Source organism: Stigmatopora nigra, chromosome 11 (genome assembly GCF_051989575.1).
Source record: "Stigmatopora nigra isolate UIUO_SnigA chromosome 11, RoL_Snig_1.1, whole genome shotgun sequence".
Lineage (NCBI taxonomy): Eukaryota > Metazoa > Chordata > Actinopteri > Syngnathiformes > Syngnathidae > Stigmatopora > Stigmatopora nigra.
This window is the reverse complement of record NC_135518.1, coordinates 9606597-9632551: the sequence shown is the minus strand read 5'-3', so window position 1 is coordinate 9632551 and position 25955 is coordinate 9606597. Positions and strand designations below refer to the sequence as shown.

At 39.6% G+C, this 25955-nt stretch overlaps 4 protein-coding genes and 1 long non-coding RNA gene across 9 annotated transcripts in view; 4 read left to right on the top strand and 1 right to left on the bottom strand.

Moving 5' to 3' along the window:
• The first annotated feature begins 642 nt into the window (after nucleotides 1–642).
• On the top strand, nucleotides 643–9893 carry acvr1c (activin A receptor type 1C). Of its 3 annotated transcripts, XM_077728052.1 has the most exons (10): nucleotides 643–854; nucleotides 3170–3397; nucleotides 4497–4745; nucleotides 4872–5102; nucleotides 5199–5366; nucleotides 5476–5632; nucleotides 5713–5837; nucleotides 5903–6028; nucleotides 6361–6554; nucleotides 9754–9893. In XM_077728052.1, the coding sequence occupies exons 1-10, from the start codon at nucleotides 785–787 to the stop codon at nucleotides 9769–9771; spliced, it is 1566 nt and encodes a 521-aa protein (XP_077584178.1). In that variant the 5' UTR covers nucleotides 643–784; the 3' UTR covers nucleotides 9772–9893. The 3 variants fall into 3 exon arrangements, with proteins under 3 accessions (XP_077584178.1, XP_077584177.1, XP_077584179.1); XM_077728051.1 differs by lacking the exon at nucleotides 9754–9893 and having other exon boundaries at nucleotides 6361–8159; XM_077728053.1 differs by lacking the exon at nucleotides 9754–9893 and having other exon boundaries at nucleotides 5903–6033; nucleotides 6361–6643.
• Nucleotides 9786–13603, top strand: cytip (cytohesin 1 interacting protein). 2 transcript variants are annotated; one of them, XM_077728055.1, is made up of 8 exons: nucleotides 9794–10059; nucleotides 11311–11348; nucleotides 11430–11484; nucleotides 11882–11984; nucleotides 12161–12254; nucleotides 12398–12464; nucleotides 12537–12603; nucleotides 12748–13603. In XM_077728055.1, exons 1-8 carry the CDS (start codon nucleotides 9877–9879, stop codon nucleotides 13179–13181), a joined length of 1041 nt encoding a protein of 346 aa, XP_077584181.1. In that variant the 5' UTR covers nucleotides 9794–9876; the 3' UTR covers nucleotides 13182–13603. The 2 variants fall into 2 exon arrangements, with proteins under 2 accessions (XP_077584180.1, XP_077584181.1); XM_077728054.1 differs by having other exon boundaries at nucleotides 9786–10059; nucleotides 12398–12603.
• A 366-nt stretch (nucleotides 13604–13969) lies between these two features.
• On the top strand, nucleotides 13970–16428 carry ermn (ermin). The gene is made up of 3 exons (XM_077728271.1): nucleotides 13970–14364; nucleotides 14637–14831; nucleotides 15096–16428. Exons 1-3 carry the CDS (start codon nucleotides 14139–14141, stop codon nucleotides 15401–15403), a joined length of 729 nt encoding a protein of 242 aa, XP_077584397.1. The 5' UTR covers nucleotides 13970–14138; the 3' UTR covers nucleotides 15404–16428.
• galnt5 (polypeptide N-acetylgalactosaminyltransferase 5) lies at nucleotides 15880–20988 on the bottom strand. Of its 2 annotated transcripts, XR_013327869.1 has the most exons (11): nucleotides 19651–20988; nucleotides 19415–19581; nucleotides 19212–19328; nucleotides 18799–18934; nucleotides 18475–18594; nucleotides 18292–18409; nucleotides 17869–18198; nucleotides 17720–17800; nucleotides 17313–17465; nucleotides 16472–16984; nucleotides 15880–16414 (listed from the first exon to the last, which is right to left on the bottom strand). XR_013327869.1 is itself a non-coding variant. In XM_077728270.1 (10 exons), exons 1-10 carry the CDS (start codon nucleotides 20643–20645, stop codon nucleotides 16844–16846), a joined length of 2358 nt encoding a protein of 785 aa, XP_077584396.1. In that variant the 5' UTR covers nucleotides 20646–20988; the 3' UTR covers nucleotides 15880–16843. The 2 variants fall into 2 exon arrangements, 1 of the variants encoding a protein (XP_077584396.1); XM_077728270.1 differs by having other exon boundaries at nucleotides 15880–16984.
• A 472-nt stretch (nucleotides 20989–21460) lies between these two features.
• Nucleotides 21461–25955, top strand: part of LOC144204339 (uncharacterized) — a 35747-nt gene continuing 31252 nt past the window's right edge. The window contains exon 1 of the long non-coding RNA XR_013327870.1: nucleotides 21461–21522. This is a non-coding gene — a long non-coding RNA (uncharacterized LOC144204339). The remainder of the gene's footprint in view (nucleotides 21523–25955) is intronic.

Below are 25955 nucleotides of genomic sequence, written 5' to 3'. Positions count from 1 at the left end.
GCCACTTATTTGATTTTATAAGTACGTATGTAAAATATACATGTAGATTTTTTCACATGTATGTAGTATGAAAATGTTTAGGTTCCCCTGATCTCCCTTTATAAATAATTGTTTGAATGGATCAGTTAATATTATAAAATAACAGAAAAACAGTCATATTGAGCAGTTAAAAATAGATGTAGATCATAGTTGCAAGATTGTGATTTCTTTGAATTTTGGCAATAGTTCTTGTAAGACACATTTTGTGTGGTAAGCTTGCTGACCCATCACCTACATACACATTTGAAGCCAATCCTGAGAAAAGGTTTTTTTGGAAGTGTTCACAATATCATTTATCTAATTGATACATCAGTTTTTCTCAGGAAAAAAAAACATATTGCTCAAATGTTGTGCATCAAATATGACACTTCGGCCATAGGATTTCTGTGTAATTTTTTGGGGGATCTTTGCATTTCCCCATCAAATTCAGTTGATATTTTCCTGTATAAATAAATCAATTGATGAATCAAGGGTCACACATGCACATCCGGATGCACACTGGACATTGTACAGAATTTGTATGTGTGCTTCACATGTCCCCATCAGTGGTGCGAGTCTGGTTAATCCTCTTACATTCTCTCCCTGCAGGGGAGGGCTGCAAAGCTCTCGCTCGTTGCGCTGCACACTTTCGCCTGTCATTAGAGAGCGTGCGTGGACACATGTGCTTGTGCGTACGTCCGCGCCGGCCGCGTAGACTGGGCAGAGGAGCAGCGTCCGGCCAGAGGGAACCCATGCTGTCCTTGCCATGATTCGACCCGCCAAGCAGAACTTTCAGGCGGCGTGGATTTTGCTGTGCATGGCACACATGAGCGCAGGTAACTGACAACATGTCTTTTTGTGGAGTGGATTTGACTGATGGAAAGCGTCACCGCTTTAATTTGATTTGATGTCGTTGATTGCTACATCTAAGTCGGATGAATTGAGGATGTCCCAGGAACAACTGTCACGAATGTTGTCTTCAGTGAGTCTGCTCTATTGGAGCAGTATTACATTATTTATTGGATATTTTAATATGTCTCTACCATTCACGCCTGACTTTTTTCTTCTAATATTTGGAACCTTCCCATGTCCTTGGCTAGAGAAAGTCCCTTTTAAAATTCACTGTAGTGTCCCTTAAGAGCCTTTAGAATTTACAACTAAAATAAATAATACAGGCTTAATGAATGAAATACAATGGATAAAAACTGAAATACTCTCTAGGAGCAGTTCCAAGAAACTCTTGAACGTTTTTTTTCTTATTTAATTTATTTTATGCTATTGACAGTGATTGGCATCCAATACATTTAAACGTTTTTATTCACCCCTCAGGGTCAAAATGAATTAAATGTTGAGCACCATCAATAACTCTGGCTGCCATTCAATCTTTCAATTGCTCCCATCCCAATTGAAATAAATTGCTGTCAATGGATCTTTTCAATAGAAATAAATTCTTCTTTTACTGACCGAACGGCTACATCTCAATGACAAATACTCTGATGAATGTGACCTCTTCAGGATAAACTATAACATTAGCAGGCACAGATCATAATTGCTGATAAAATTCAAACACGATTATGGAGAAGTATATTTAAATATAAGGTATACTATGACTATTTAGGTGAGGACTCACATGTAAACAATGTTGCCAATTGCACTGCCAAGGAAATTTGGGGTATAACTGATGGTGGACTACCAGAAACACTTGCATTTGATTGATTAAAGACGTTTTGGCATTAAAACCTTTGCTCAGAGCAGTTTTGCCTATTCCTGGAAATATTGGCTTTCGTTGAAGTTTTTCTCCACTTCAACACAATAGAAAGACAAAATTATGTTTAATTTTGTTCTTTCACATTGTTAAACTGCTGCTGCTGGGATACACTTAATAAAAAAAATCCCAATTCCTTTAGCCCAAGTTGTTGCCTGGCAACAGCTGAATGAGCGATGAAAATATTTTAATGAATATTTGTCATTTTGTTACTGTGCATGAATCAGAGTGAAAACTTTTAACTCATGACAGAACTGCCACATGCAATATGGCTGATTAACACAGACATATTGTGGCAATGGTTATCTTTAATCATTTATGTGCAGGCCAAACCCATAAAAAAATTACAATTCCTTAATACGTGCAGATTGTTTCTTATTTCCATGTTTAATTAAATGGAGGACAACAGGGAAATCTTAAGTATTTTTCCCTATCTAAGATAAACATCAAATAACCAACTTTTTAAAATAATGTCTATAAATAATCTATTGAAAGAGTTGCCAATTTATGACTCGATTAATTGTGGTCCTCCAAGTGTGGCCAATTACACCATCTTTCCCTGGTGGGAAGGCTGGAACAGATCACCGGTATTTTCAATGGTGGTGATGCTGTAACCATAGTTTGCAAACGTAAAAAAAATTAGTCCTGTATGTATTATGATAACTTTGCGAATCCCATTTCTAGGCAGTTCTGCATCATAATGGTTCAGCACATACCATAAGGGCATAAATGCTAAAGACAAACACACAGTATTAAGTTAGTGTCTCCCATTGAGGGTGATAAATGTCCATTCCATTTAACATGGTCATTCACTCTCAGTTCAAATGGATTAGACATCTATCGCCATCCGTGACAGCCACTGAGTTTCTGACTGAACTATGGCTCAGAATATACGACATATGAATGAATGAATGTGCTGTTGAATGGAAAGACATGATTAAATGGTGCTTTGAGTGTCCATTGGATCTCATCAAACAAAGCATGACAGCAGCTCCAAGTGGAACAAGAGATTATGTGGGTGTTAAACTAAGAGGCATTACTCCTGTTCCTCCACACCCTCCGCAGCCGCTTAATGTGGCCGCTGTTACGTAAGTGGTCTGCTTCCAAAGTGACAAACACTTCCATCGGGTATTCCTTAGACATCTGACATGACACTTCGGCATCATGCAGACCACAGTATTAAAAGTTCCTTTTTATATATATTAAAAAAAAAAAGTGTGATGGACTACTTGGTCCAACTTGTGCTTATTATTTTGAACGTTATACATCATGTTTATGATCCCACTAATACTACAAAGTTGTTTTTTATAGTCTATGGTGGTATGCAAAAGATAGAAGAACAATACAAGATACATTTTTGAATGCGTTCTTCCTTTTGCAATTCAGGTCTCAAATGCATGTGTCAGCTATGCGAGAAGCAAGTTTGCGAGACGCCTGCGGACGGCGCCTGCTGGAACTCTGTCATGCTGGTGGACGGTCGGGAGCATAGGCTCAAGTCGTGCCTGTCTCCTGCTGAGATGAGAGGTCATCTTTTTTGCTACAGCTCCCCCAACGTCAAGAGGAACTGCTGCTTCACCAACTTTTGCAATAACCAGACCCTGCACTTACAGCCCGGTATGGTGAACTCAACTTTTTGCTTGTTTGCTACATTTAAACATCACGTTTCAGTGCCACTGACTGCCATAGATACCAAATACATTAGGAAGATTTATCCCCGAAGGACGTGAACCGCAATTGCGCCTGTCTTTGCCCATAGAAGTCAACGACTGTGGGATTTCCCAGTCATTGTGGGCCCGGCGAGACGAGCTTGATGCTGATCCAGCTTAGATCCTCTGACATAACAGTGCTTGCACAGGCCACGGCGCCATGTTTAGCCATTCTTCCCCCTCCCCCTTTATTTATAAATATTCCGCAGTTCAAGCCAATGGTAGATGGTGCCCACGCAGCTGAGTGGGATTAATGATACTTGAAATTAGACGACAGCATGGCTCAGTGATCGAACAGTGTCTTCGACATTGACCTTAAATATTTGTCGCGATCCTGTACTTTTTATGATATTCATGCTGTTATGAACCTTGAGGCTCAAAAAAAAGTTTTACAACACACTCGTGTGTTGGAGGCTGATTTCAATATAGAGAAAAGGCCAAAGGAGTCTTAAGAAATTTTGATCGAGGTTAAGTTGATTGAAACTGACTTTGAATAACTGAAAGAGTTGAGTCATTTTTAATGTAGTTTTAATTTGTTGAAGCTTTGGCTTCTCTTTAAAAAAAAAAGGATGGATTTTTTTGCACCCAGTTATATTTTACCTAAAGTTAGCCATGGTTTAGGTAATCCCAATTGACCCTGGGTTAAAACCAGTACTATTTGACATCCAATAAAAGCATTGTTTAAACCTAGCCTAAGATTTAGATGGAATAACTTGGAGAAAATGTCTAAGTCAGTTGTGTATAATAGTTGTTTTGCAAACCACTATGCCACATTGTGCAATTTCTTTCAAAACCCAGTAGAGGGTGCAGCTGTTAAAGTGAGGTCATCCTCAAAGAACTGCAATGAACCTGCTTTGACAATTGTTCATTCTTAGAAGGCCTGGGTGTCTTATTTTTATCAATTTAATTCCTTGAGCTTTAATTAAGTACTGCATTTATGTACAACACTGTTTAATATTTTCAAACCTTGTTTATGAATGGCACTTTTCCCCACTTTTCCAACCCAGAGAGGCCTTCGGAAAACACCCAAAGCAGCGGCAACAAGTTGCAGTTGGTGGCGGTGATCACGGTGCCCTTGGGTCTGCTGTCCGTGGGCGTGGTGCTAGGGGCCGTAGCGGTCCTGCGTCAGCGCCGTGCGTACGGGCGGGACCGCAAACACGACCCGGAAGACGCCTTTGACGACCACGCACTCCTGTCATCCGACAAATGCCTCAAAGATCTCATCTACGACATGAGCACCTCAGGATCGGGATCAGGTCGGCGGACTTTCTTAACCTGCTTTTGAATGCATCTGACAGTTGAAATGGATTGGACGTCTATCGATGTCAGCGCAAGCCATTTCTTTAACTTTGGAGTTCATGCGATGGACGCATCTCGTTCAGGGCTTCCTCTTCTGGTCCAGCGAACAATCGCCCGCACTATCGTCCTTCAGGAGTGCGTCGGGAAAGGTCGCTTCGGCGAAGTTTGGCGTGGAAAGTGGCAAGGCGAGGACGTGGCCGTAAAGATCTTCTCCTCCAGGGATGAGAGGTCATGGTTCCGTGAAGCGGAGATTTATCAGACCATCATGCTTCGACACGACAACGTCCTGGGTTTCATCGCTGCAGACAACAAAGGTAGCGGGGAAATGAAACAAAGCATTTGCCACATTTTTGAATGATTTTAGATTTAATAGCCATAATCTGTATTGACTGTTCATGTTTTTTTTCCAGATAACGGCTCGTGGACTCAACTGTGGCTGGTGTCCGAATACCACGAGCATGGCTCCTTATTCGATTACCTGAACAGGTATACACTGTCGGTGGAGAGCACGGTGGTCATTGCTCAATCGGTAGCCTGTGGCTTGGCCCACCTGCACATGGAGATTATCGGCACACAGGGTGGGTGCGTCTTCAATCAAAATGGTCGTAAACCAACTTTGCATTGATCCATTTTTTGGCATTTACCAACATAAAAATGAACCAACCTGGCATTCTGCTCCATTTTCAGGAAAGCCAGCCATCGCTCACCGAGACCTCAAATCCAAAAATGTCTTGGTGAAAAGGAACGGTACAGCGGTGATTGCCGATTTGGGCTTGGCCGTTAAACACGATTCTGGCACCAACAGCATAGACATCCCGACCAACCACAGAGTGGGAACCAAGAGGTTGGACTTTAGTCACCCGAGTATTGCTTTCCTGGTGTAGAACAGCATCACTTCATTGTAAGTCAATAATACCTCTGCAGGTACATGTCTCCAGAAATCCTGGATGAGACCATCAACATCAGCAACTTTGAGTCCTTCAAGCGGGCGGATATCTACTCGTTGGGTCTGGTATTCTGGGAACTGGCCCGAAGATGTACTGTGAGCGGTATGATACCTTCGATAATCTTCACATACTGACAGTCAATCTGAAGCCAAAGTTTTTGCACACAGGACTTCAGGAGGATTTCCAGCTGCCTTATTATGACCTGGTGCCTTCAGACCCATCCGTGGAGGACATGAGGAAGGTGGTGTGTGAGCAGAAACGGCGACCAAACATTCCCAACCAGTGGCAGAGCTGTGAGGTGACACATGACTGCTCACAATTATCATACTGACCTTTCAAACGAAGATATTTTAAAACACATATTTTACGAATACACTTTCACATCAGAAACTTTCACTACAAGGTTCCAAGACACAAATATGCTAAGATAACAATACAGGTGATCTATAAAGTAATAGCCCAGCTAAAGATATTATTACGCTCCCATTAAATGATAGCATTAACTAGTGTGCGCGTTCTGTATTGTGTAAAAGGCCGCAAGAGGCTGCCAAAGCGTTGGCTCAAAAGAAGACCATTATTCAGCTAAGTGTTTGCCTCTTCTCTGTGCACTGTGTTGGCAAGATAGGCTCTACGGGTGATGGGCAAGCTGATGAGGGAATGCTGGCACGCCAACCCCGCCGCCCGCCTCACTTCCTTGCGGGTCAAAAAGACTGTCGCTCAACTATCGGACATCGCAGATGTCAAAGAGTAACGACCTTTGTCAGCCCAACCCTAAGGTCAGAGATGATGCTGCAGCTGGACTCAGACCACACTGGGAAGGTACAACTATATGATAGGGGTCTTCATAGGATAAATACAGACTGTCGATTGAGATTGTTGTCGGTGCCAAAGATTAGTGGAAGATGCCTATGGCAGTTTAGCACCAATTGTGGTCATTAGAAACAGACAAATGGTTTAAAAACGTAACCTATGTGTATACCTCGCTACCTCATGTGAAGAAGTGCCCTCAAATTGCTCCTAGTCAGCCTGTTGTGCCATGTTCCGGAACCAAAAGTGTGGTAAAATTTACACAGTTGCTCGTATAGGTAGAGAGTCCAAATGCACTGTGAAAATTGGGAATAGGCACTTTATACTCCAAGTTAACAAGAGGAAACACGATTATTTCTTTAAAAACAAAAGAAGGGAACAGTTTATTTACAATGGAACCTCATTTAAGTACATATGTATTTGCTGGCGTATACGTTGAGGTGGCTTTATAGTTTTTGATCATCAAAGTTCTGCCGTAGTTTGATGCCATTTCTTGTCTAATCAAAAACAAAGGTGGAAAAACTCTGAAAGACTGTTTGTATGGCCCACTGATCTCACCTTATCTCTCAATTGCCTGATGAGGAGTTAATTGGAATTACAAAACATCTTAACTGCCTCTTAACTGCAGTGAAGATTGTAAAAGAAAATGACAGAAAATGTCTTTCTATTGTTCATTTCTTTCCTAATAGCTTGCATTCACATGCTTTAAGAATGTACTCCAAAAGTTTGCTCAGTAAAAGCATTCCGTTGCCAAAAAAGAGCTGAATGCTAGTTTGGACACAGACTGAATGAAGCTCATCTATGAATGTGATGTGTAGATATTTATTTTTCACTTTGTGTTTTCATCTGAACTGTCAAAACCAAAGTTGCCTGATGACCAGATAAATGCTGTTTAGAAAAGGGGAAAACACATAAGCAGGTATTTAAGAGTACTTGAATGGATTGTTCTAAAAACCTGTTGAAGGGACATTGAGAAATGAGGCAAAGGACGTATTTGCAGCTTAATTTCATAGACCTTTTGTTACAAGTAGTGGTTATAAAAATTCTAATCCAGTATTAAACAATGCACTTTTATCTTAACTTGATTTTGAATCATTGCTAAATAACATTTAAACGTTCTTTGTGTCAAACATTGATTTTGGAGATTATCAAGCCATTGGAGTTTATGTATTGTGCAAATTTGTCGTCAATAAATCACTAATGGCATTTATCCGACTGCATACGGCGAAAGCCCTAAAGCTGAATGGCCTTGACGTTTTAAATATTGAATATGACCTTTCATTTTTGCGCTGCTTTAAGGAAACATAACTTTTTGCAACTTGTTTGCACAAATATTTCCATTAAGGCTATAAAGTAAAATATGGCTACAGACAAAAATACATTCAGTGGTGCAATAAATGACCAAACATTGAAATTTCTTTCAAAAGCAAACCAAAAAAGGGACAAATGTTGGCTTAAGGTATGTAGAATGAGAACATAATGTTCCTTTCTTCGTTAAAACTGAATTTGACTTGATTGTTGTGATCATCCTGACTCTGCACGTCACCATTGCGTAGTTTTTTTTTCTTTTCTTCCACTTTTTGTAAAGAGCGAATCAATAAAAAGTTTTGTCAGTGACTGTGGTGGCCTTTTTGGAAAAGAAGCACTCAAAGTGAAAAGCTCGGCATTATTATCACCGCATAAAGCTGAGAATGACTTATAGATTCGTAACGGTCGTGACTCATTTTCATATTTGAGTTTTCTGATAAAACCTCTGATCTGCAGACGTCAGACAGGAAATAGTGTAACGTTGCACTGATTTGAGTCAAGGAGTCGAAATATGGTTCAAGGTGCTGAGCACTAGCAGATTTAAATCTCATTATTATTTTTTACACAGATAGTGCACTCTTGTTAGTATTATTGCATGTATTGCTTAAATTTATTGTGTCTCGCTGACAAATGATTTTTAACCAGTTGCAAGATGCAGTTTACAATCACAATAATACAAATTCAAACATCTCTCATTCAAAAATTTCATGATGAATGCAGAAATTGTGCAGATGTTCCCACTATTTTCTGTGTGGCGTATTACATAAGAACACTTATTAAAAGAACAACACTGAGACTTTGATTTACTTGCAATAGAATATTCATGTGGATTTTCATCAAGCCAATCCAGCCTGTGGGATGGGACTTTGATCTTGAATCCATGAATATTTTGGGGGGCCCTCAACGCAGGCAGTGACACTGGGGCCTCCCCAACAAATCTTCTTTTTGATCTCTCTGCGTGTCAGTGGAAGACCACTGCTCGCCTTCTAAAGCCGATGTGATGAGTGCAGGTGTTTTGTCACGCTTTGCTCACTCCTGACTTTTGGCGCATCGAATTGCTGAGACTACAAAAAAAAGGGACAAGAATGGTCTCAAGTGGTATGATGGACTCTTAGATTTTAGTGAGGTAGATTTGAAAAGTTTCATTTGATTTGCTAGAAAAGGGAACTTCAGCTTAATTCTTTGAATGGCCTTAGCAAAAATAAACTTGGAATCCTGTTTAATCACTACAAAAAATTCACAGCAAAAAATAAGCAACAAATAACTTTTAACTAAGTAAAAGCCTATGTTACATCATGTTTAGTTTTCTAAACCTGACATATATAAAAGGAAGTTTTGACACATAGCATTTTGGCCCACAAAAACAATGAAAAAAAGTCCAAAATGTCTTACATATGGCCAACTCTACAGATCGCAATCATTTTGAAACTCGACTATAACACTAAATGAATTGATGGGTTTATGGAGATTATCGTTGTAGTATTGTCTTAAAAAACAATTTGATGAGATGATGTAACATAGGCATTTGCTTATGAAAATGATTTTGTGTGTGTGACCTGGTGAGATCATTTTGTCAGATCAAAATGTGATGAGGACAGTTCATGCAAATTTTTTTCTTTTTGCATATTAAATAATTTGCAATGACATAAATAGGACTCAATTTCCTTCTATTGCTTTCAACATTTAGTTAAATAGGAGAAATAAAAACAAACTTTGCAGTGTGATTCAAGGCCATAATCACATTGAATTTGTTTTCAGTCATCTTATTTTATGTAGTTTTATTAAAATTTTACTGACTTAATTGTTTTTAATTTTAAAAAATCCAATACAAATGAAAAGACATGCACAGTTCCTACTTGAAGTGTAGTATAAAATACAAGAGTCGTTTATTATTTCATTTTAGGTCTGGTGCAGCTTTTAACGTAACACGTCAAGCGACTGACGTCGACGCCCGCTTTGACGCGTTTCTGCTCATAAGCTTGGACACGCACGCCAACGCGCGCACGCGCACTGGCTCGCCGAGAAGATGCTGAGAAAAGACGGCGGTGCTCTCCCCTTGCCTCCTTCCACCATGAACCCCGTCGGAGGTCCAGCCCAAGCCGCCGTGGAGAAGAAGAAAAGCTCCCTGTGGTATCGACGCTCACTTCGGGGCAGTTTGGACCAACACAGATACCGACATAGCACCGACTCTCTGGCCAGGACGCCCAAGGTAAATAGATAGATGATTTACTTTGACTTTTGTAAAGAGCTCGTTGTTTGGCATGCACGCGCAATGTGTTTTTATTTCACAGTACTTTTTGCAACAGGTTTCTACTCTTGTGCTAAAGTGCAGACTGCAATGGAAGTGAAGTCTAAATGAAGTATACATATTATTCTGGCAATTATGTTGATATTACAATGTAAAATCTCGCCAAATGTAGACCTACAGTAGTCAGAAAATACACAGCAGTACTAATTTGCAAAGTATCCATGAATATGTGTCTTGTATTTAAATAGAAATACATTAAATACTTTACTAGGGTTTCTCATGGAAAATTTAGGGGTTGTGGGTTTGATTCCCCCATCATGATGACCCTTGAGCCAAAAACACTGACCGAATGTTGCTCCCAGTGCTTGAGGTTAGGAAGCTTATTGTTAAAAATGTATCATCATAGAGTTAACTACTTTAATTTTCATATATTTATTTAATTTAATGCACATAATAGGTCCACTAAAATGAGGGTGTGCCCCAGGTGAAGTGTTGTCATCGATGGATTCTTTTTTTATTGCAATTGCTTTTGAATGTGGCTTTTGAGTTTGAGTCTCAACTGAGCTGCATTAAGCATATATATTATGTCATATTTAAATCTATACATGTGCACCTGCCTACTGTGATTAGTGCACCAATTCCTTTCTCCATCCCGTTGAGCCCAGAAATAATGTGAAATAGCGAAACTGTGTGTCTTTGAAGAACAATTACAGTACACATCTTTGCGATGTGTCATAGTCAAAACACTAAGTTCTCTCCCCACTGACACAACCACTCCACCGATGGGGCAAAGAGTTCAAATTTAAATCTTGAATATTCAAACTTAGATCCATTCAAATCCATATCAATGTGAATTATACATTTAAAGAAACTTAAGCTAAAAGACTGGCTGCGTTCACGATGCGATTCAATCCGACAAATTTCACCTACCTGCCACAAGCGGTATAATTTCTTGGTAAGAATTGTTCTATATTGAGTTGCAGATTATCCCCAATCTAGCAACGAGTATTTTCAACTAATACCCAGCAGCAATGTGAAATTGTGGGACAAACCTTGTGATTATTCTTATTTGTTATGTAATGCCACACACATTGAACTTTTTAACTTACAGTGACCCTCACTACGAAGCCGTGAAATTGGAAATCACTCACTACTAGTTTGTTGTCAATGCAAAAGTTTTAATATTTTAAATCTGTCTTGCTTATGTTGCAGCCCAGACAATGCTTGGTAGACTATTCTGACCCCCAAAGGTAAAGCATGTTTATTATTCAGTCAAATGAAAAGCAATGTATTTCAACTTCAATCTTAACTCTACATTTTCTCACACTTAGGCTGAAAATTGTCTTGGAAAAGGAAGACAATGAAACATTTGGATTTGAAGTTCAGGTAAGTGAGAAATAATATTTTCAGTATGTTTTTATACATTGTTTGAATAAAACAACAACAATAACAACAACAATGTTGACAATGTGCAGGACAACAGGCCATTGAAGATGTACAGCATAAAAGACAACACCCAATAAAGTAAAAAAAAAAACAATAACTGAGAAAATGTGGTTTCACAAGTACACACACCCTCTTCCCTCAAACTGGGGATGTGGTTGAGTTGAGAATGAACCCACGGCTGGGATTCAAAAAGGACTGTATGGCAATTGGTATTAATATCAGCCAATAAGTTAACAGTGGAAGCTTTGTACTTTACTTTTGCAATCCAAGTTTCTTTCAAGACACGTGTTGTCCTTGTTAGTTTGTATTTTGGTAACAAAGACTTTTGTTGCTGCAGTCCCACAGCCTGCAACTGAGGACCAGCTCTGTAGTAGAGGTGTGCACATTTGTGAGCAAAGTGGCGGAAAAGAGTCCTGCGGAGACTGCCGGCTTGTCTACAGGTGAACCAGTTCAATTCCTTTATGATCTTCATGACTCTTTTTTTTTGTGATTCAAATTAAAGAGTAGCCTCCTGTATCCAGGAAGCATGTTGCCTGTAGACCAGTGTAATGAGGCCATTGATTATATTTCTTGCTCTACATATGCTTCCTGTGCTCGTGTTGACTTTCCAACACAGGAGACGTCATCGTTACCATCAACGGCAACAGCATCGAAGGATTCAGTCATCAGCACATCCTCGATCTGATAAAAGAGTCGTCCAAGAGTTTACAGTAAGAAAACATGCATTGAGCTAGTGATAAGGGAACTCAATGGTGTGCACACACATAACACTCATGACTGACATTTAACTGAAGTCATCATTGTCAGGATGTGTGTTCCTCAATAAGAACTAAATATATGTTCTTCATCCTAGACTGGAGACTGTATGTGGTAGCGTGGTGAAGTGGATTGAGCTGGAGAAAAGGGTGAATCAGCTCAAAGTGCGTGTCTCGTCGACCCTCAAACCAGTACAGAGCTCTGAGCTCGTAACCTCCATGTTGTTTGTCCAACAGCAATCACTAAGTGAGAAACTGAAGGAGCTACAAGAGCTTACTTTACGGGAAGCACGCTTAATTCAAGGTGAGAGGCGTGGGCTCTGCTGTGTCATACCACAGAGCTTCCTTTCTCACACGGCCTTTCAAACCATCTGATACGACTCCATGCATAACTTTGTGAGTAGACCCTTCCCCTACCCACTCAGCCAACATCTGTCTTCATCTGCAGGCATGTTGAAAGAACACAACCCCTCTTCGAATTCCTCTGAAGTTCACAACGCCCTCACAGGCCACCGCAGCCTACGCTCGTCCAGCGACGGCAGTTGCAAAGGCTTGGTGACGGACGATAGTGACCAGGGCAGCGTCTTCGGTGACCTGAGCTCACCCAGCCCATTGAGCGCTGCCAGCGTCACCCGAGAAGAACACTTTTTCTGGAACCGGTATTCCAATTATCATCAAGTCGTGGGTCGATCCAGTAGCTCCAGTTTAGCCAGCAGCAGCAGTAGTAGCACCGGCTCACAGTCCCCAACATGGGATCGAGCGAGGATCACCTCTTTGTTTGGTACCATGCCCAGAAAAAACAAACGAACTAGTGTTCGGAAAAACATCCTAAAGTTGATTCCAGGGCTGCATCAGAGATCGGTTGAAGAAGAGGAAACTTAGATGCCAATTCGTTAAAATGATCGCATCATTTACGTGTCAGTTTTGCAATAAATTAGCATTAGTTTGGTTGACTGACAGATTACACATTGACAAAAGAGAATATTTCTACTCTTTGTTAAGAAGCAGCAAATGTTCCACTTTTGCACCGTGATATATTTTCCTTTATATCTCAGTGTCCATTGATTTCAAGTGCATTGCAAGATTAGGAAAATTCCTGTGTAAGGTGCATTTCTCTTTATAAGTTATCTAATGTTTACCATTCAACATCTTAACTGTACCTTTAGTGTCACGACGACAGCAAGGTTGCTATTATTGGACTGTTGATGTTTTGGCATCTGTTCGAATTTTGAGTTGCACCACAAGCGACTGTTCAGTTACCATTGTAAAGCATATTTCCATCTTAAATAAAAGTGTTTCCTGCATGGGTGCCTCTGTTGCCATGGCAACTTAAATCTTATATATGTTATTGCTTACCTCAGAACAGGATGTGGGTAAGAAAGGTTACCACGTCTTTTCTACATTTTGTGTTCACACAATGGGTGATCTTTAAGCTGTCAAATTGGTGTTCAGTTTTTGGCCTATTTTGAAAAAAAGGGTCAGTAATTATATGCAATTGCATAATAACCATTTGCATTACGTTACCCTAAACCTATAGGAGAATGTTAATCCCACCTGTAAACTTGTGGAAAGAAGATTGGTCTCCCAAGAAAGATTAGCGATTGGGTACAGTCACTCTGCATGTTTGGAGCAACAAAGCCGCTTTGTTGCTGCTCACAACAAAACCTCTGTTCATTGTAGATCTAACGCTCACTAACAACTACATCGGGGAGAGGACTGCCAAGCTTGACCTTGCGCTACCAACTTCCAAGTGCTCCATGGACAATTTTCAAAAGGAGTAGACTTCACTGCACAGGATGTTAAGTTTCTGAGTCCACGAGAAATCTAAGCGTGCTCAAAATGGAGATGCAGGAGAGCCCAATGGATCATGAAGGGGAGGAGGAAGTCATAATGGCATCCCAGGTACTTGAGATTATTTGTGGATTTTCTCCAGAGGCCAAGATATGCAACTCGGAGGCGGAGGAGCGAGACGGGTGGTCGGTTGAGGAAGGAGACGACTCTGTGTTCTACAGTGATGAAGACCTGGTTGGGGAGCGTGCAGGGGCCCATGGATCTCAGGATTCAGGCACGTGCAGATGAAATTTTAACTGCAAAGCCGCTAGGGTTGCAAATAGGGCTGGAAAATGGCTATTGTTTGAGCTTTATTTGGTTATTTTGTCAAAGTAATCAAGAAAATGTACACAGCAGATTTCTGAAGTGAAAATCTTTGGTAAATTAGTACAATTCTACAGGAAATTTGAAGATTGCTGTTTATTTTTTCACTGTCCCCCTCTATTAATCCGACCTTTTCCAATAGTGGGTTTTTAAGTTTGAAAATTTCTGGAATTTCCTGTACAGGTGGAGCCAATGTGGTCCAACAACCTTATGAGAGAAGTACAGAGACGGCTGGAAATGAAGCTGAAAATGCATGCCAAGGAATGCATATTGTAGAACCTGAACAAGATGATGAGTCTCAGGAGACGCCTCCAGAATTTGACTGCTCTCCTAAAGGCCAGCGAGAAACACCTCAGCAGAGTGAAAGCTCAGATGAAGGTAAGCGCACATTCCACTTCCTAGAAAAATCGACCTTTCTGTTATTTGCAACGTATGTTCTTCTGACAAATTATTTTCCGAGTGTCAAGATTTTGCCTCTTGCCAAGATTAGACTGGTTTTAGGGAGAAGTCAATATCAGCAGGTTCCAATTGCTAAAACATCCTGGATATTAATATGAAGGAACCTCATACATTGGAAGTCAGACCTAGAAAACTGATACAATTAAAAACATCACCAGATATTCTCATTTCCTGACATGTAAGAGGATCCACCATCTGATCCGAAGAAGGGACAGGCAGCAGTACCCTTTGAGACACCTGATGAGAACTTCCCAAACCAGCCAAGCTCCAGCTCCGAGTCAGATAAGGACCCCCACGTGATAGCGTCAGACCCCGTCCCAGGCTATTCTACTCTACCTCTCCCAAAAAAGTCTTCCGACAACCTTGGAGGTGAGGAATCCTTCGACCATCTCACCGCAACCAAATTCAGCTCTGTATCCTACCGGAAGATTCGGCGAGGCAACACGCGTAAGAAGATTGAGGAGTTTGAGTATATCATGATGAATTTGTAATTGCGAAAACACAGTGTAGGATGCACAAAAAAAATACCACTTTTCAACTAAATTTTCCCCTTAGTGAGATAAATTGGCTATAATATAATAGTTCTTCCACAAAATTAGTTCATTCAATCCTAGCTCTCTGAGTGATTTGCCTAATCTCTAAATATAACTCACTTTGAAACTATAAGCACTAAAAGAAGGCCCTCTTATCTCACTTGACAAAATTTCCCATCAGAATTGCGTGAGACCCTTCTTACATGCTGTGAAATGTGCTTGATTAATGCAGAATACAATTTGAAAGCACTAAACATTTAAATTAGAGTTGACAAAAGTGAAAAATTAGTTGGAAACATGTTAATTGCTTAAAAGATGCCCCGCCAAGAGGCACTTTTGTCAACTTTTGTCTGATGGACAAAGAGAACCACTTGCAGTAAACATAAAAATAGATGGTGGAAATGTGGAATAAAAACATAACTACTATTTAATCATCATCTTTAGTCATTTTATTACCACAATTTTCAAAACATTCCCACTTTTTTGTCCCCTATTCGTTATCAATTGCAGCAATGAGAGGCTTTCACAATTTCAGACAAACAGTTCCCTCTAGTGGCAAAATATTTGTAGAAAGAAACCACTTCCACCACACAAATGAAACATCATTGAAAACAACAAAAAGTGTCAAGTAAACCACATTTTTTTAAAAGTCACCTTGGCTCTTACACATCAATCACATTCCAAACAACTAGTCTTCAATATTCAATATTTGGCCCAAAATATTCACAGGATACAAACCGGGTGCATAGTTAATTTTCAGTGCGTACATAACCTATGAAGCTTTTAGAAAAATATAAAAAAAATGCCCCATAGAAGCATTTGGGTTCAAATTTAACAATGGAAAATGGAGTTATTAGACAAGTTTGTAAAAAAAAAAAAGTTGCATTGCACATTGCCATTCCCTGCTTTATTTTATATTGCTCGCAATGGTTATCCACTCTTTGATCGCACTAGTAAACAATAAATAACCTTCTTTTCCACTACTCTTTGACATTTCTTCACAAAAATAGGACAAATGCATGCTACTGGTTAGGTTGAGAAATTAGGAGGCCAGTTGGGCCTAGTTGTCACATTTTTAAGCTTAATAGTTCACTAATGTAGTTAGGTTGACAGCACTAATAGAGGGAAATATATTGCTAGTTTGACAGCCAATTTTTTTTATAAATATTCAATTGGTAACTGTTCTAAAAAAGATGGACTTAAAGCTTGGTATTATCACTATTGGGCGGAAACCTCTTATGTCTGTACGTGGTCAACACGACATTCTTTTTAAGGCATGTTCAAAACAAAACAACTAACTCTACCCGGAAGATGTGTAGAGCGAGTTGTAAGGATACCGCATAAAAACAGGTTAATAAAAGTTCAAACGGTTTTGGTGCAGGCACATTCTAGTACACATTATTCGATGTAGTAGTTTGTGAACTCCCACTGCTGGAAGAGGTCATCTTTGACACAGCGGGTGAGACGGAGCCGTTTGCTTCTCGAATTTACTCCCAGGCACACTAGTTTGGAGGTGTTTTCAGCAGTAATTTGATCAGGCTAGACAAAACAAAACAATAACAAAATGAGTTTTGTTGACAGTTAACGCCAGATCATGAATATTCATTTTTAGCAGAAAATCAGTGACTGGTACTTTAAATCAATAATGAGTAATAACTATCAATAATAACAACAACAAGAGCCAAAGTATAAATATGATAGTTTTTTGTTTGACATTTATGTAGGTATTTGTCAAATCTAGAACGAATAGACAAGCAATAACCCAGTTGGGCAGGAAAATCATGCCACCTGCCTACCAAAATTCAAGTTAGTGTGTATGTTACAATTTGCTGTGGAGAATATGCGACACACCTTAAATGCAACTTACGTGTTTTAACTCGGAGGAGTTGTGCAGCCAGCGTAGTGTTTTGAGGGTTGGGTTACATGGCTTTAAATGGATGGTGGCTTGAGAAAGAATAGGTTCAAAACACATATCCTGTTGGCGGATCTGCATCATCCAAGTGTAGTTAAAGTGCTGATTCTGTAAAGTTGAAGAGAAAACACAAGGTAGTATTTTGTAGCAGGACAGCAACATGCCAGCCATTTCAATGGGAATTGGTCATAAAAATGTATAGGTCACTTAAACAGGAATTTACTAAAAGGTTAGTTCTGAAAATGTATGGTCATGTAAGAGAATTTTGATGCATGTTATAGTTTGCATTTTGCATGGAACGAAATAAAAGCTTAATGTGATTTCCTCTACTTCCTGTACTGCAAAACAAAGTTAAAAGGTACCGGCTGGGCGAGATTACACGGCTCAAAGGAGAAACTTTCGTCCTGCACAGAAAGACATTTTCTGAATCCCCGATTGAAGATCTGCGTGAAATGGGAGAAACATGTCAACTGAATTTGAATCCTACAGATTGACAAATGGATGAACCTACCAGGCCCTCGGCTTTGACTAACGGAGCGTCCAACTCTGGATACACGTTGTCCAGGTACCATTTAAAACTTTTGCATTGAAGCCTATTCCTCAGCTTGATCTGCTCATCTAGGTTACCCAAGTCTATCCCATTTTCATCCAGCAGATGAAGTTGGCCATGACCGTAAAAAAGATTCTTATACTCGTCCATCCATACTTCGGCCACCCGAGCCAAGTTGCGCTCCACAGTCTCACGTCGGTTATTGGGAAATGTATACGGGTTATGTTTGCGGAAAATATGTCCCACTCGGGAGCAGGGTATTATCTCGATTTTACCCCCACACATCCAAATCTGTTCAATAAGACCAAAAAAAATAGCCATTATAATCACAATGAAAGAAAAAACATACTCATGTACTGCATTTTTAACAATGTTTGGTGCTACCTTGAAGGAAATTTCCATGTTTTCACCACCCCAGACTTCAAGTCCTGGATCATAGGCACCAAGTTCATAGAAGTATTTTTTATCGATGGAGAAAAGGCCTCCAGCCATTACGGGACATCTGTAAAATGAAAAGTAGTCAAGATGAGTGATAGCTATGGGGAAAAAAAGACTTTGAGAATCTACCTGATAGGATCAGCTACGGTCATATTGTTCTTCTTGACATAGTCGTTTGAAAGGGCGTTCCAGGCAAACACTAAAGGCCAGTTGAAAATGCCCCTCTGGAAGTTATCCACCAGCTTATAACTAAAAAAAACAATGGAACAGCAGCAAACAATAAGGGATTTTACATTATCAAACAAAATAACCTGCAGAGGAGGTATTTTTTCTGTTGACTTGTGGTCACTATCCTTAGGTTTGACTGCACAAATTGGACTTTAAGTATTTATGACGTTGAAAAGCGGTGTCTAAAACAGATGTGACTTGACTAGGAGGAAAAATAATGAAGACCTCATGTCCTGGTCACTGATGACTTCGATGACCGGACACGGAACCGCCATGCGGTCCAAGTAAATGCGCTCCAACAGAGGTTCCAGCCAGCCTACGTTGCATTCAATGTGTGAATCCAGGAAGGTGAGGACATCACCTGAGAGCAGAGCAAACATCCTGTTACCGTGACTTAAATAAACCACATGAGAACTGCATGTAGGACTAATAAGAGTTTTTTCACCAACAATTTACTAAACCTAACTTGTACAGTTAAAATTGGCGATAATTCACTTATTCATGTCATTTATTGCCATTGACAGTGACAGATTTCCATCATTCACAAACAGCGTTTCCAGTTTATGTGGTTATCAAAGGCAGCAAATGAGATTAAAAAATGATTTGATGGCTATTAAGATCACAATGGTTTACAGTACCTTTGGCAGCAGCTGCTCCAACCATCCGAGCCCTAATCAGACCTTGACGCTCCTTTAGGTGAATGATTTGGACCTTTGGGAAGTCAGCCATGTAGTTGTCAAGATCCTTTAGGTAAGCTGAAAGTAGTACACATACCAATATTGAATATAACTCGTTTAAATCCTATAAACTGCCTTTTATGGAGACTGTAAATATGACTTACCTTTTTGGCTAAAGTCATCCACCAGGATGATCTCCTTGAGGAGATGAGGCGGCGATCGATTGAGGACGCTGTGAACAGAACGCAGCAGCGTGGACCAGACTTCATCCACGAAGCAGAAGATCACACTGGTGGACGGCAGCTCGTTGTGGACCACGCTGTTGGCGCAACTGTGAGGAAAGGATTAGGCCACCTGAGATGTGTCTCATTTTATTAAGTGCAAAGTGGGCGTGGCTCACATCTCAGGCCTGGTGTCGGGAATGCCGCGGTCCAAAGGAATCTTATTGCTCAAGTAGACGTTAAATTGGCCCTCGTCCCACATCTGGTCCGCCATTGCCTCCATCTCGATGGGAACGGTCGCCGGCTGGCCGAACTGGCCGACGGCGTTGGGATTCCTTGGTGTGGCGGTGACGTCGAGTGAAAGAACCTGGTGGACCCCTGCCTTATTCAGATGGACTGTTTCGGATTGTTTCACCTTCTCTTTAGCTTCTTTGTCCTCATTCATTGAAGGGTTTTGGTTTGTATCTTGAAGCAGATTTTTTTCAATGTGTTTCTCTTCTTTCACGGAAAGTTCTTCCTTCACAGTCTGTTGTTCAGGAACCTCTTTAACGTGTGTATTTTCAGGGGGCTTTACAGGTTTCATTATCTCCACGACTTTGGGGAGATTCTTCATACGTTTCAATACCTCCACGTATTTGTTGGGATTCTTTACAGGTTTCTTTATCTCCACGTCTTCAGGGTGATTCTCTACCAAGTTATTTTTGGGTCTTGTATCATGCTTATCGTCAAAAACAACAGTTACTTTACCGGCTATAATTGGGGGTTTATCATCTCCAGGATTATCCTCGGCAAAAAGATCCACAGCTACTTTACCGGCTACAATTGAGGGTTTATCATCTCCAGGATTTTCTTGAAGGTTCTTCTTGTCCTGCACATTGTCCTTATTCTTTCTTCGGTGCATTCTGAAACGTGGAACTTCTCTATCAGTCATCAGGTGTTGCTCATCATCGGAATCCTCTGTAGTTTTGGGAGGTGTGCCTTTGTTCATGTTTGAGCTATTCTCGATGGCCCATTTCAGTTTTTGGAATGATCTTTGCCTCGCCAGCTGATTGTTGATGTCGCCAAGGGAGACGCGGAGGACAGCGATGTCCACAATCACCCAAATGATAGAAGCCATAAACACAAACAGCAAGACCCTAACACTGCCCCTCATTTTCCAGAAACACTTTAACATTATCAAATCGGTGTGGGGCTTAAAACGATCACCTTGCAGGGATGACAATTGCGTACTGAATTCAGATTTCTTTTCAACTGAAGGGTTAGCTGTCTTCGTGGCATGCTATAAATCTCACAGTAGACGGAATCACAGCGATCTGTGAGGACTCTAATCGCAGAAATGTTGCAGTAGGAATGGGTTCTACATTACCGATCTGCTACCCGAAGTTATTTGGAGGCATGAACTTCTTTTTTGCCCCACTCCCGCAACTGTTGTGTTCTGTCAAGTTGTCTCGCCAGTGGTTGGTTTCCCACGTTCGCACTCAGTGCAAAGCGCTGATTGGATAAAAATAGCCCAAAGGTATTGTCAAGTTACAAGGGAGCACACAGGAAAAAGGAGCGTCAGATTAAGCAATAAAAGTTTCCAAATATACTGTCGCAGATTTAAAAATATCTTTATTTCTAAGTATGCACTGCCATTACCGTTGATAGACGTTAAATCTGTTATGACTGATTGAATTGGCCTTGAAATAGATTTGACATGTATAACTGTCAATGGCAATGAAGGAATTAGTATCTACAAGCAGCAATATTATTCAGATTGTAAATGCAAATGTGTATTTATGGGTTCTTGTGAAGGCCAAATGCAATAACATTTTCATGATCTGCAGCAGGCTGATAACATTTGACCCACCGTTGCCTCCAAGTTTGGCCAAATATGCCCCAAATCAGCTTTTATATTATTAAGCATTTTCCTGCGAAATGATAAGGGTTCTGATGAACCAAATTATCGCGAAATCTGAAAAATGGCAACATTGTGGGCTCTCAATAACTTCCGGGTTGCCAACCGCGTGTTTTCATACCTGACGCGTTCGTGTGAGTCACCAAACTTTCTGGTAAGACCTGTTGCTAATTCTTTACACGTAAAGAGCGTTAAAATCCGGTTTTTCTTGCAAAGTGAGGTCAATTAACTTGTGTTTTTAAACGAACAAAGAATGCAATGCTTAGTTTTGATTTCGGGTGGCACGAACACAATGATTGCATTGAATGTATACCTGTTGACAGTTAATACTACAATCAACTGGTTTGACATGGTGAGGATTAACATAGTATTTATCTGAAAATAATAGATTTTTATTTTATTGCATTGAATGCATTTGTTGTCTTTACTATAATATTGCAACACAGGTACAATGAGATAACCGGATTGTTTATCTAAAAGCATAAAAAAGTTAAAAATGTGAAAAAACTAAAAGGATGCCAAATCTGAGCCAAAATACTACCATGCCTATAATAAATGAACGTTTGTTTTAGATATGTTGGTATATTTATTGTTTGGAAGCTGAAAAGGGGGTATTTTTATTAAAAATTAATAAATAAACAAAAGAAAATGCACCCAATGAGGGATACTAGCATCTGCAACTGCTTTATTTGCATTCTCAGTGAGGAAGAAGAAAAAATCCCCTAATATTTCAACTATTTTGACACCCACATGCACACAGCATGCATATCGCATATATGCAGGCACACATGTACAATGCCATTTGTAACAGACATGTTAGTGCAGCCATTAGTCGGTGATTAGTGGAAATGGCCACAGGTTTTCCTCTTCATCAGGCAACCTCTCCGGGGATTCCCCTTGGCTCCGTGCACACTATTAAGATCACCATGAGGAGGGAGAGCAGTGGCGTTCCCGTGGTGGCTGCCCTTAACCGCGTCACACACGCTTTCATTAGAGTGTGTTCACCCGATGATTTGCCTCAGGACAACCCCCGGGCTTCTGTGCTTTCAAGGTTTTATTCAATGTATTCATGTATTCACAAAGTACACCATATATGCAAACTGCTGATGGCATCATTAGGTAAATTTGGATTTGGTGTTAAATTGAAGGGGTTAAGGAGGCTGGGAGGAACACTTGCTCGTATCGAAGAGACACGCAAATGGACAGATTAGGATTACACCGAAATTCATTCAAGGGGTCGTGACCTCTGCCTGCATGGTTTGTAAACACGTGAATGGATTTTTCTTTCTGGGGCCGTCGGTTTTCAAGCATTTACTATCATGAAATGAAAATTGTGGGAATTTTTATTTCTGTGCAAGGTATTTTAGCTAAATATATTCATGCAGAAGGTGAATGGGAATGGGAAATATGTTGCTTTATTTGCATATTGTTGGAAAAGACAATAAAATGCATACATTGATGCAAATATAGCGATTGGTTGATTTTGGAGACTCAATAAAATGGATCTTTCATGCATTTTGAGCATAAATTGTCATGAAAGCATGATGTAATTGAGACAATATAAGATTTTTTGATGCTAAACTGAGGCAAAAGGTGAATTGACACGGTCAAATGAGCCAAATGTACGATACCTTTTAGAACGTGTTAATTAGACCACGTAATTACGTGTACAACATGCATCAGTTACACAAGGGTCATGCTTTGCTAACACAACACGTTTAAGTCTGACCCACTGACATTTTCTTCTCCAAATTATGCACATTCTGCCAATTAAATTCATTAGAGGATTCATTAAGAAATATGGCTCGGGGAGGCGGGTGTAATATTTAGTTATGTGATGTAATTTCCCTTCATTGTAAAACCCAATTTGTTTCATAATAGTTTCCAGCCTAACTGGGATGTATGCAATTTGTTTGCACTCTTAATGAAGTATGATTAGAATTAGTGAATGTACAGCTTGACAGATGGTCCCCCATCAGGCAGACCTTTGCACAATTAACTTTTAATCAATTACATGCCCCGTTGTTTCTGTTTGCGCTCAAAGTGAGAAAATATTCCTCGCCGGATGCGTGCAAGGGGCTGCCGAATACTTCCAATGAGCAATTATCCACAATTTGTGCCAATAACTGAGTGCAAAAACAACTTTGCGACTGTTAATTCCTGGTGGCTTACCTGCAAGCCAGTGCAGTCGGCTCACTTATTTTTATTTTCAATTTTAATTGTCCTCTAATGGGCTCTAATGTCGTAAATGTCATAAATCGTTTACTCCTTCTTTGACTATGCAGCAGTGACATATTTAATAGATTCTCCCCTCCCTCCCTTGATTGGTTCCCATACTAATATTTGAGCTGTTAAAAGATGAAATTGGTCCACAGCCCCATCATTTACTATATGGCTAAAAGGAGGACACAAATATACACTCACTATCACATTAGTTGATATGAGTTTTTCCCCACAAGATGGCGCTTTAGTTCTGTTTCTGTTTAAAACAAGGTAAAGTTTGCTCCATTATGGCAACATCAAGAAACCACATTTCTCAGTAAAAGGAGGGAAAAAGAGCAAACTTGAGTTTGTAAAACAAGGAACAGGTCAATTTCAAACTAGTGTCTAATGTCTTCACATAGTTTTTGCTAGATTTTACTAGGAAACGCCAATAATGCACTTACTGATGATTTAAAATTCCTTTTTTTCAGGGGCTGTACCAGAGATATGCAATGCAAAACAAAAAATGGCTCAGTAAAAGACAGATACATTATTCTAATCATTATTATAGAATAAACACGTATGCTGGCGTTATTGTTTTATATCACACTTGATTTAGATTCTACAGTAAATTCCCAAACTGAATGGCCCTAAAATTGAGTTGGAATTTAAACAAGGGCACATCACGATATAATAAAACACTTCTACAAAATTTTAATTTAATTTTAGTACCCATATATCATATTCAGATTGGATATGTGCATGGCAAAATAATTTTTAAAAGGTCAATTCCTGATACCAAAATCATTTGATGGTTACCTTATATTAAAATTTCTTTTATTTTGTTCCTCTGACAATCTAAATTTAAATAATGACTCAATGTTCGGAATCTATAAATTTGCAATTGTTTTATTAAAATATTGAAAATGATTAAGATTTGGTGGTTATTTCTGCAATATAGCTGCAGCTTTATAATATATGGTGGTATTGTATCTACTACAATACTTATAGAATATACTTTATAAATAGGTTGTATGATTTATATGTAAAGTTGTATAATTTTTTTGGCCATGATAAGGATTTAACTCATAACGTGCACTTGTCTTATTTGTACTAAGAGAATGTTTTACACAGTAAGCAAAATTGCCACCCTGTTTAAGACATCCGCAGCCTTTGTCAATTTCTTTTCAGGTGACATAAAGGTGATACTAATTTGGCTCCCACCGGACACGACTTAATGTCCAACATAAAAAATAACTACATAATTTGTCTCCATCCAGAAGGCTGACTTGGCATGGACAGCAGCAAGCCTAAATGTCACCCTATAATGAGTTCTGGCCAAAGGTACACAGTTAGGACAGTGCCCGCTGGCACCTGGGATGCCCACTGGCTAGCATTTTAGCCCACAGCCATTTGGACAAGCCCACTTTTGCTCTGTGGATGCTGTCTTGCATGATTTGCATCTAAACACTTGTTACAAAAAGAAGTTTCTTCGTTGTAAAGTTTTGATTCACAGCGTCGCTCGCCACCGAAGAAGATAATACACCAGAGAACATTTAGTTTTATTTCTGTGAGATAAAGGCAAGCACGCTGGTGATGAAATATGAAATTATGGATGTAGGTGTCATAAAAACCTTGCTAATGTTTTATCAGAACAGAAAAAGCACAAAGGAATGACATTGCAGGAGGCCAATTTCAATGGAATTTCTCCTTACCATAATCCTAAAATATGCATTCAATTTGAAACAGCGTGTTATGGTCATTTTTGTCAAGAATAGCCAAATGGTCAAAATTTTAGAAGGATGTAATAATTGAAAAGACTCAAAATGCCACTTTTTGGATGAACTCCAAAATTTCATGGGGAAAACTTTAAGTTTTCCCATCACTTCCATTTCCATGATGTTTTAGGACATAGAAAATTGAGCTTTTATAAAATTGTTGTCAAGATGCGTGAAAACCTCCTAAAATGCATAATTATAATAAAAATAAAAATAATAAATGTCAAATAAAAAGGGGTTAAAGCTTGCATCTGGTTATGTATGAAAACAACTTTAAATATTCAAACAACCTGGGCTATTTCTTCCATGCACCCTCTAAATTTTCCCCCTAACTTTGAACCGTTTAACGAGAAAAAAGGGCCTATTTATGGCTTTTTCCAGGCTTATGCACTTCATGCTTTCTTGGTGCCATTAGCTGATATTTCATTTAGTTTGCTAACCAGGGGGCAGCATCTTAGTGATATCCATTTAGAGGTCGCATTTGTGCTTTGGTGTACCTGCAGCCAGGATGTATGATTTTAAAAAGCACTACCATAATCAAGGCATGATGTAAAGGAACTTGACTTCCTTTGTCTGACTCTGAGACAAATTGGCAACACGCTGGCTT